At 41.4% G+C, this 11,856-nt stretch overlaps 1 protein-coding gene across 1 annotated transcript; it reads right to left on the minus strand.

Annotated features, from left to right (window-relative positions):
• Positions 1–7,097: 7,097 nt before the first annotated feature.
• gprin3b (GPRIN family member 3b) lies at positions 7,098–11,856 on the minus strand. The gene is made up of 2 exons (XM_039814858.1): positions 11,347–11,856; positions 7,098–9,610 (listed from the first exon to the last, which is right to left on the minus strand). Exon 2 carries the CDS (start codon positions 9,522–9,524, stop codon positions 7,305–7,307), a length of 2,220 nt encoding a protein of 739 aa, XP_039670792.1. The 5' UTR covers positions 9,525–9,610; positions 11,347–11,856; the 3' UTR covers positions 7,098–7,304.

The raw sequence follows: 11,856 nt of genomic DNA on the forward strand, positions 1-11,856 counted from the left end.
GATAGATGTTATCCTGATGATGGTCTGGATAACTGTAATGATTTTTAGCATCTGCAAGGTTTCTATAAGAGTTTCTATAAGAGCTGAACAGCTAATGTGTTTTTGGAGCTAACTGGGTAACTGCAAGCAGAGCTCAAATCCCAATTACAAGACATTGACTTATTTGTGGGACTTTAACTATAGCTCAAAAATGTTGCTGCTGCCCTGAATTCCCACCAGAATTAGAGGATGCTATTGCTGAGTTACCTATGGCCAATGTTTGGTGTTTACCCTTTGAAATGTTGCAGTGTCATTCAAATAGGACTGAGTCAGAGCAAGATACTATCTGATCTTTGTCATGCCAGAATACCTAATTTGGCATCTCAAAGTAACCTAAAAGATGTTTATACTATTATCAATCATCCAACTGTAGATAAACATAGCCTTTTATAAACCTGATTTAGGAATCAATAAAGATCTGCAGGTCAATAATGTATCCTTATGCACAGATTAATTTCATGATTACATTTTTTATCAATTAGACCAAATCCAATGCATATAGGAAAATAATGCATGTTTTCTCTTTTTATAAATAACAAAATCCAGTAAATATTTCACATCACACTAAAATCTGTTTTTTACATTAAAGTGTGAGCCACAGTTTCCCTCTTTGTCCAGAATAATAGTATCATTAGTTTCAATAACAGGGGGCTCCTGCTGCCTCTCGCGGACTATCAGTCTTTAATTTTAGCTTCTGGCAGGGAGGTCCTTGGTAAGTGGTAACATTTAAAAGATTATTATTTTGCTCTGAAGCTGGGTATTAGTGCTGAGATTTCAAATCTGTCATGTTTTCAAAGATATTAATTTAAGAATTACTAGACTGACAATCAATCACTTTATATACAAAGTGACCTCTATTACTGTGAAGTGAAAATGTACATTACTTTAGTTTTTTTTAAGACATTTTTATTTGTTCATTAGCATTTGAGCTGCAGGATTATCTTTCTTTTGTCAATAATCCCATGAAAACAATGAATGAAAATGAATGGATCCTAATAACCATAGCCAAAGCCTGATATATCTCATTCCTTGGGGCAACAGACCTCCATTGTTGTCCAAACGATTCAAAATGTTACTTTATTCATTATGATGAACATGGGCACTGTAGTTTATTTTGAGTCAAACCCACATACATCGTCCTGCTGCTGTAAATACTAGTGCAGCCAAAGTGTATTAATCCACAGCTGAAAATAGTCCCCAACAAATGTACTATTTATTTGCTGAAAACTATAGTACCCAGCTGTTATAGGACAGAGACTTTAAGACTTAAAAAAAAAAATGAAACTATATATTTATGACCCATTTATTCTTCAGTAGGGACTAATTTAATAACTTGTACTAACTAATTTGAATTTCCCTTCGTATTCAAGGCAACCTCTGAGCAGACTAGTGTATTTCAACAGCTGACTTCAGGTATAAATAACACAAGTTATCTTGGAAGCTAACGTTAGCTCGCAATCACCTGTTGAGCTCCATGCAAAGTCTGCAGCCAGATGCAAAGACAAACTCCCAAAAGAGCCACATAAAGTGAAACCTAAGGGAAGCTGTGCACTATTCAAATACAAAGACAAACGGAGTCGGTGTGGTCTGTTGTTGTTATCACTTTAAGACAATTAAACTTAACTAACCTAACTAAATAGAAGCAGCTTAGGCAGGCTAACGCGCTAGCATTACGTGGCTGATAGTTAGCTAGCTCTACGTTAAGAGTGATTTAATATGGGCCAGTTTGTGATACATTAAATATTGCAGGAACCTTAGAAGTGTGTTTCCCTTGTTAATACAATGAGTCAAACCAGACATAACACAAAGCCTACAGAAGCCCACCGCACAACAAGAAATAACTATTTTATTATATGAGCGAACATGTATGCATTTGACTTGCTGTCCGTCTACAGCATAGCTCTTCTGCTGTCCGTCATGGCGTTCGTAATTTGCGTGAGTAGAGTATGACGTCACGTGCAAAGGGTCTATAGCTGGAGCCAGCAGCCAGTTAGCTTAGTTTAGCGTCAAGACTAGAAACCAAGGGGAAATAGCTAGCCTGGCGTTATCTAAACAAATGACAAATCTGTCTAAACTGTATTAAATAAACAACATAAAATGTTTTGCTAATGAGCTTTACACCGAAAACACACCATTAATGCAATAATCAATTTTTTCTGCAGCCAAGAAGCATGTTTATGTGATTCAGGCAGGAAGAAATTCTTTATAACATAGGTCAACGAGTCATAGGACGCGGTTTAATGATTAGCTGTGGGTATAATCTTGTCATACTTTGGTGCAAAAAGTTTAACTATCCCCAGCTTTTAGTCCAGGCGCACTTCGTTGCAGAATCCAACAGCCGCAGTGTGGGCACCGCAGCTTTTTATAAACATTGCATGGCAGCTCGCCGCAGGCGGCACTTCACCACTGCTTGGTGTGTTTTCAACCTAAGAGCTGCTGGTAGGTGGATTTTGTTACTTTTAGAAAGTGCCAGGCTAGCCGTTTCACCTAGTTTACATTCTTTATGCTAAGCTAAGCTAATGGGCTATCGGCTGAAGCTTCATATTTCCCATACAGAGTGGTATCAATCTTCTCATCTAACTCTCCACCAGAAAGCAAATAAGTGTATTTCCAAAAATGTGGAACTATTCCTTTACAAGTGAAAGACGCATTGTTGGTTTTGGTCTTTTTTTATTGGATTTGATAACACAAGCCTTATCCTGTAATTTGACAGTTGACAGGCCAGATTCAAACCCAGTACATCTCCATAACTTACAGTGTGTGCCGTAGACCCTTGGGTTAACAGTATGCTCCACTGCTGGATTTTTCTTCCCATTTAAGAAAACAGACTGCAGTTATGTGCCCGCTGCATGCGTTAATTAAAATACCCATGGAGGGCACGGAGCATAGAGCCAGCGAGATGAATACTGAAAGCAAGTTGAATGCTGTTCTCCACTAACTATAGCAGTGGGTGGTACATGTCTGTCCACGTGCCTTTGAAATCCCTCTCCATGTTCCCTATCATTGGAATAAATCTCTCTCTGTGTTAACCACCGCCTGTGGCCAAAACTTATCTGCACTTCCAAATGGAAACCAGGCATAACGGCACAGTGAGTAAGGGGTTATTAAAGATTGAAACAGTACCTAATTAAAGCTATGGCAAAATAATCTGAAATTAAAGCTGGTGACTGGGCACACAGAAATGGACAGAGTGGATGTGTAAAGGAGAAACTGACCTCAAGTGGAACAGGAGGAGGAGGGCGACGCACATTAATCTACCTGAGGCTGAATTTATTTAATATGACTCCACATATTCGTGAGGTCAGTTTGGCACCCTTCCATCAGCTTTGTAGGATAAGACTTGTATTAAATAAGAGTAGGTAATGGGGCCATGGCGGTCATTGCTCCTTCCAGAAACATTTCAATGTTCTTGTTACACAGATCTGAGCAGGTATGAGACAGATATAACATATAAGTACAACTTCATAGATGTGATCCTCTCATCCTAGTTGATCAAAATAAAAAGGGCTTGAAGATTAGGCGCTTCAGTCTGTGTTGCTATTTACAGGTTGTAACAAAGACTACTTTTTCTTCCTGCTACCACATCCTGATATTAACAGGAAGTGACATGCTTGTAAAGACAATAACAGCAGTCGCCTGAAATCAGCGTTTCACTGGTCAGGACAGTAAATTCACACTGAAAGGAAGTGTTCACTATCAAAGAATTGTTTTCTGGAAATATTCCTCTGAGTATGAAGGGTTTTAGTCAAAGCTAAGCCTTTTGAAAACAATGACAACAAACTCTGCTCCCCCGCTTGAAAGCCCTGTCTTTTATAACCCATTAACCCTGACCTCCTCCCTATGCGGACCACAGCGCTCCTATACAGCAGCAGTCAATATAGTGCATGCAGCAATAAATACGTGGAATACATACAAATTATAGTGTATTACTTTCATAGTTACAGCCTGAAATAGTAGCTGATTTATTTTCTGTCAATCGATGAATCAATTAAAATTAATTTAATTTAATTTAATTAATTAAATTAAAAGGGACCTGCTGTGGATTGAGCATTTTGATACTTTCACAGTATTTACAGTATATAGCACTTTGACCTGATTTATAATCAAAAAAGACATTGGAATCTTACTTTTTACAATATGGGATCTTTAAGACAGCTGTATGATTAAATAGTTGGTTGTGTGAAGGTGCACTGACAATATATCACTATATCCACTAAATGAAGCTTTGATTGCATTGAATGACGGATATTTGATGTGTGTGTATGTGTGTGCGTGTGTGTGTGTGTCTTGGTATCCTAAAATTGCTCTTACAACGTTACAGCATATGTTTCTATATTAGCTGCTATCATTCCTCCATAAGATAAGGTTTGTTTTACTGTCCCTCAGCACCTAGGTCTCCATTACTAAAAATACCAGGAACAATGGGCAATAGACAATTTCTTCTGTTCAATGCAGATAAAACAAAAACTGCCTATTTTAGACCTGAGGTGGCAAATAACCAATTTCCAAGTCTTCTCTTGCACTGCACTTTTTCCAAATGATCTGCTCAAAATCTTATCTTTGATTCAGGCTTACTCCACAAAGCAATACCCAAAACAGTACATTTTGTTCTTAGAAATATCCCCAAGATTGGGTCTCTGCTGTCCTTCACAGCAGAGACTATAAAACTGTTTTACAGAAATGCACTGAATGTTTTCTCTGGCTGACTGGACCCTGTACTTGTAGATATTCTGTTCACACAGAACTAAGCAATGCTAACTGGCGGATTCATGTAAATGCTTGCATTGATTATAAAATATTTCCATCTAGGCCCACATGCAGACTTGGGATGTTAATCTCTTCTGTCTCAAAAGTAAAGAGTTGGGAGCTAACTAGCCTCGGAACAAACCCCATGCCCCCGTAAGGGATCAGAAACTGTCTCTGACACTAACATATCCAGCCCAGTCTATAACCTACAGTACTGTACCTTTACTCTCAGCTGAAGTCTGACACTCTCCTGTGGATTGCGTTGATGTTTCCTGCTGCTTTCACATCCCCTGACATGTGCACTTGGCTCAGATGCAATGAAGTGCTATCTCATGGTTTTAATAAACTTTTAAAAAAGAAGCTTAAATATCATCAGAACACGGATGCTATAGGTCAGAAATGAAGAATATATAAATCTCAAATTAGTTTTTTGTTGTTTTAATAGAAAAAACAACGAAGAACAGAGATTAAACAGTGCATGTATGCATACAGTCCCTTTTTTTGCACAACAGTACAACGTACTTTAATCACTCACAAAAAAGAAATGTGCATGAAAAGAAAATGCAGCAATCTTATAAATATAGGGCCCCAAAACACCTCAAAAACATATACCATAAATGCAGCAAATGCAATGAGATGTTGGTTTAATATACTTGCACAACTATTCGGACAGTAAGAAATAGGTTTACCCCGTGATCAGTGCCTTTTACTGTGAAGGTCTGGACTGCCATTGTAACTAACAAACATGCATTTCACTATTATTGCCTCTGTTATTTAAAAACGGTTAGAAGTTCTCTCTTTTTATAATATCTATTTCTAGAAAATAAGTCTTGGGTTGTTCATTTTATAGTACTATTTGCTACCTTCTTTAATCATAAACATCACACATAGTTTGACTCTTATAACATTCCACTATACTTACTTACAGGGATCATTGTCCCATTAAAAGGGTGATAGAATGATTATATAGGGTATTTCACTGTTCCTTAAGGTCTCCTAATAGGGTATGTAACATTGGTTGGGCTGAAAATAGCCCGGTTGCTATTCTATGGGCCCTTATGCATCCCTGTGTTTTGGCCCTATTTGGAACGAGAGCTTTTCTTCCAAATATGATATGCTCATGAATATTTAGATGAGCTGCGCGCTGATTGGTTGAGCGAACCACATACACATACATTGGAGGCGAGACAGCAGGTCTCATATTTCAGACACTGCAATGTTATACATTGTTCGTCTGCTATTTCATTACTAAATTCACTTCTGAGACTTTTTTATGTGAGAAATCAACTATATAAAGATCAAATATGGGCCATTTTACGAAAATTGATGGCTAATTGCAAATTCGGTAAGACGTGTCAGTTCAAGAGCTCCACACAGTCTGACGAGACAGCGGCAGCCCGCTGCGCTCCATACCCAGGGCAAAGTCACCGTTTCTGGGGCTCGGGGCTCCGCGGAGCTGGCAAGCTGCCAGCTGACTACCAGCTAACTATAGTATATTAACACTTTGAATTTCGTCACGCCACTTATATTACAGCTACCATAAGGTCTTAGAAAGCTAACACTTTATAGCTCTCATTGATAGAGCTCCATCCAGCACATGACACTCACGGACAAGAGGCGTTTATTTCCCTGATCGTTTGTTTAAATAACTCAACACACATATCCATTACAAGATTAACTGGAACCTGCGGTAAGGCATAACAAGCTCGCTGACCGCACTTTCACTCACACACCGGCCATCCAGCCACTCCGGGAGGGAGAGCAGCAGGCTGCAGGCCCTGGAGCTCTGTCAGGGCAGCGGCATTTGGTAGTCCAGTAACCCAGAAACACTGACTTTGCGCGGGTATGGAGCGCCGCGGGTATGGAGCACTGCGGGCTGCCGGCCGTGACAGAGCTCCATCTAGCTCACAGCGAGCCGGGGTCTGTGAAGGAGAACACGGCAGGCGGCGAGGCAGCACCGGCCGCTGTCATGTTAGCCTGCTGAGCTACTGAACTTTGCAATTAGCCATCAATTTTCGTAAAACGGCACATATTTGACCTCTACATAATTGATTTCTCGCATAAAAAAGTCTCAGAAGTGAATTTAGTAATTAAATATCAGACGAACAATGTATACAATTTCTGAGATCTGCGTGACCTAGATTCAGAAGACTAAGCTGACCTCAGGTCAGTGGTGTAGCCTATGTAAATTTCCGGGCGTTACAAAGATAGAAGGAAGAGCCAAATAAGGTAGGAGTTGAGGAGTTGACGTCAACTTTTAGCTTGGTTGAGATTCGCCCGTTTTCAGCAGCAGTTTCAAATTGTGAGATTTGCATAGGAAAAAGGTGTCAATGGGATGTTTAGGTTCTATGTATGTCCTATTTACCCTCGTTTTTCAACTATGACAAGGTAAAATTGGTTTTGCATTCTATCACCCCTTTAATGCTTTCACTTGGCATTGTAATCATGATGAGGGGGGGACAAACATTTTGCCCTCTAGGAAAAGGGAGGAGTTTGACATTGGCTACCTCTTTGCTGTGCTACTCGAGGACGGAGGAGGGAGGTGGACGCATGCAGCAGTTGGGCCGTCTGACATTTTGCAGCATTGACCTGAAAATGTTCTGCTGCCTCCTTTTGTTCTTCTTGCCATGTCGCGGAGAGTCAACACCAGAGACTGACTTTCGGAAAGAGGTCTGGACAATCAGTTTCCTCTCTTGCTCCTTGATTTTGCACTGCAAGTGGCTCTGAATTGCAAAACCAAGGGATTCTGGGTCCACAGAAGCACCGTAGACCTCCCAAGTCATCCCTTGTTCATCCCAGACGACATCATGGACGCCCTTTTCTTTCTGCTTCTGGTCGTCCTCTTTATCCTTTCTCTCCGGTTCGATCTTCTGTTTGCCTGACTTTTTCTCCTTCTTCGGGGCTTTACCCCCTCCTTTAGCCTTCTGTTTTGGACTTTCAGCCTTTTTTTTTGTTACAGCTGGCTTTGATGTGGTGTTTGTTGTTGCTGTTGTTGTTGTTGTTGTTGTTGTTGTTGGCAGGGCCTTGCATGGCCCGGTTGTAACAGCAACCTTAGACAGCGCAGCATTTTTACTGTCAACAGATCCAGACTTGTTAGCACTGGCTGTCTCTGGGGCTGTTACTGATTTGAGAGAGGGAGCTTCAGCAGGGGCTGTTTTGGCCGAAGATTTCTGAACTCCGGTTTTAATCTGGAAGTCGCCTGTCTTTTCTGGCTCCATGGGGTTGCTGTGTTCAATGTTGATTTGATAAACTGGCTGGGTGTTGCACAGAGCTGACCCGGGTTCTTTAGGCTTTGCTCCGAGCCTTTTGTCTTGCTGCTGGGACAATGTTTCTGAGTGGGAAACCACGCCAGCATTTTGGTTGGGGCACATCTCCGCCTCAACAGTGAGTCTCTCTGACCTCGGATCAGTAGAGGCAGATAGAGAACTCATGCTCATCTGATGTAGTGCCACACCGCCGTCCTCCTGGTAGACCATCGCCAGGCTCTTCGTGGCCTCCCTGGGGACTGCACCATCGCTCGGCCTGCGAGGCACAGCGAAAGACAGCAGGCTCGGACTTGTGGCCACAGCCTTACTGCACATGTTCGCTACCGCCTGAACCTCCATGTCATGACACTGCCTGACTGGAGTGGATGACGGGGATAAGGTCATCGTTGAAGCCTCCTTGTACAAGTTGCAGTGCTGCTGCCCTTCATGGACAGCTGTGTCAGTCTTGCTGGCTTCCTCAGACACATGCCCATCTGCCGGCATGTTTTGTGTAGCCTGGGGCAGAGTGGAGGGGTCCTTCTGTGAAGAAACTGGCTGATGTTTATCTGAGGAGACTGTAGGTTTCTTTACTGGTGGCAAATCCTTCTCTGGAAGCGTTGAACTTGAAGTCTTATTTGTAGACTCGTCCTCTGCATCTTTGCTCTTAGACAGAGGTGTAGTGCTGCTAAGAGGAGCTGCAGTAGTTTCCTTGCTTTGATTAGGTTTGGGAGTCTCTTGCAGACTCCCAGAGCTTTGTGAGCAGCTACGTATATGATCAGGCTCTTGAGATTTCTGTGGTTCAGCTGTGTCCTTGTTTTTGGGAGATAAAATACTCCCTTTATTATCGTGTTGTGGTTCAGATGTCGTATGCCTTTTTTCACAGGCATTAAGATTTTTATTATTTGGAGAAACATTTTTATTACTGTCCTCTCGTGCTGCAGCTTTGGCTGAGGATGTCAGCTTTGCACACTTCTCCTCTGCTCCACTTGGCCCCTTTATTCTGCAGTCATTGGTCTGCATGTCGACCTTTGACGCTGAAAGAGCAGACAACACATCGGCCTTACAGATATCCTTTTCATCAGCCAGGCTTAACATTTTCATATTAGCGTTAGAATCCCTCTGGTCACCTCCTGCATCACCCACACCTTGGCCTGTCAGAGACTGGTCTTGCATCAATTGGTCTCCACCTGTCACAAACTCAGACTTTATCTGGTTATCATTAGTTGGTACTGGTTTGTCTGACACAGTGCTGCTAACTAGTTCACCCCCCTTGGAAGCTGTTTTTTGGGTGGTGTTAGTGGGAGAAGCAGTCAGAGATGAGTTATCCTGTTTGTGGTCAGGAGATGTGAGGGTGGGTTTTGGACAGACATGAGAGAGTTTGAGGTTGGGCTCTTTAGCCCAGTTGGCATTAGGCTCCTTATTGCCCAGAGTGTCCACCACAGCCAGCTGAGGCACCATCTGGACGGTCACTGTTCTTTTTGGGTTAGTTCCCATGCCGGATTTACTGTTCCAGTCCTTAAATATTGTCGTAATCCAAAGATGAAAACAGATGTGCAATATCAGTCACTTTGTGTGATTCCCTAAAAGAGGAAAATAGAAATAGACTTAGTTTGTTTTTAATGATTAAGCTTCACTTTTTATTAACTGGAATCTTGATTTAGACAAAAATAATCAGACCAGACTGACATAGGCCTCGCAGTCCAGGCCAAGATGAGCATTATGTAAGATCGCCTACATTCCAATTTGTTTCTTTGAAAAGTCATTTGCATGCTTTTAAATAATCAGTGTTACAATAAAGGCAAAGCACCAGAACAATCAATGACCCGTATTTGCCCAATTCAACTACTGTTTTGAATGTGATTCCAAGCCTAAGGATCTAATTAACCATAAGATAAAATTATAATACCAACACTCTATGTCCAAATCATAATGATGTGAAATGTATACAACAAGCTATGTTTCTTTAAACAGTTATGTTGATTGATGATTAGTTACTGTAAAGGTTACTTAAAACATAATACCTAAAGAACATGCAGAAATTCTGTCAGACTAAAGAAAAGAAACATTTACAAACTTGCAAGTAAAGTAAGCAAAGTGCTGAAATAAGACTTTGACCTAATGTAGGCTAAAAGTGATTACAGATAAGGAAAGGATGTTTCTGATTAAATATTTTATATTGTATTGTATAGTCGTGTCTGGTTCGAAAAACACATATTAGTTATGTGTTTGCTTGGCAGTATCATGCAGTTCCCAACAATTCCCAAGTTGAACTTTTTCTGTCAAGCTACATTTATGAAATATAAACAGAAAAGGTTTGTAAGCCTAAAATAATGAGCCTTTAGGTCCTCTTTTATCTGATCAATCCAGCATACATTCGGTTTCACAAATCTCTTCATCCCAGACCTGATGAATGACTCCACCTCAGTCTGTCTCCTAAGTGTCAAAGCATCTGAGCCAATTCTGCAAGTAATGTGCCAGCACTCAGCAGACGTCTGAGGTATCTGATCCTTTGGTATCAGACAAATGAATTGCACTGTGAGTAAGACTTTAATCATACAAAACAGACTACAGGCTTCATCAAAAGAGGAGGAAGAACCGGGAGCAAGTTGGCCATTTCCATTTCACTGACATTACTGATGAGAATTCATTCTGCATAATGTGCAGCATATCTCACTGAAAGAAAGGTTATACCCAGTCTTGTCTTTTTAGCTATTCCCCTTTCTCACAACAATACACCTCTACACAACAACAAACATAATAGATGGGGTTTTTTTTACAGATCAGGTAATATTTACGTCTACATACATTACTCAAGGATGCAGAATAATGTATATCTTAATGTACTTGTTAATCTGAAAGAGTCATTGCTAAGTGTGACTTGAATAAAACAGAATAGTAGGTTACTGTTTTGGGTCATGGACAGGTGTAGCCCATTTGTTTGTGCTATCCCACTACGCATCTGCAGTCTGTTGACAAAGTGCAACTGTTTATGGAAAGCATAATCCTGTCTATAATCCTATCTGTAATTAAAAAAAAGCGCTGGCGATAAACAATAAAAACGGCTGTAGTGTTTAATTTCCGAACGGAGTCAACGTTATACAGATTAAAGTGTTGTGCACACACGATTAGAATAATTCAACGACAGCCAATTAAGATAACTATTCGGGCGTTACATGCAACGTACATTTGCAGCTCTGTCCCACCCCAATATCAAAAGAGGCCACTGAGATGTGCTTATTTGATATGACCTTGCGGACAAATTCAACATCTGACACGAAGGAAACCACAGTCTAATGAGAAGAGGAGTGTGGCTTACCTTGAGAGACGCTTTATGTCCCGTTCCTTGGGGTGCCGTTTGCGCGTCGGTGTCAGTGAGATGAGGCTAAACCCTAGAAATGAATATGGAAAACCAGCCCTGTGTCGGTGACACCAAGCCACGCCTTCCGCCAGAATATAGGTCTTTAAAAAGGTATCGATCCTCCACAGCGAAGTGCAAAATGTAAGCCCCCTGACTGACCGACCGACCGACCGTGCGCAATGAGTCACCGCGGTCCGACCGATGGATGCCTCACTGAGCTCTTTATTAGCGTTGCCTCATGCTTAGAAAAAGGGGACCGTTCACAATTGACCTCTCATGGTGGGTGTGGGTGTGTGTGTGTGTGTGTGTGTGTGTGTGTGTGTGTGTGTGTGTGTGTGTCATCCCAGACTGAACTGGCCCAGCGCAGGCAACGTGGTGCAGCAAATAAATGAATGGGGGAGAGGGTGAGAATGGAGACAGTGCTGTAACAGCCGCAGGCATCCATAGGAGCGTCACTTGCACTTGAAA

This window comes from Perca fluviatilis, chromosome 1 (genome assembly GCF_010015445.1).
Source record: "Perca fluviatilis chromosome 1, GENO_Pfluv_1.0, whole genome shotgun sequence".
Taxonomy (NCBI): domain Eukaryota; kingdom Metazoa; phylum Chordata; class Actinopteri; order Perciformes; family Percidae; genus Perca; species Perca fluviatilis.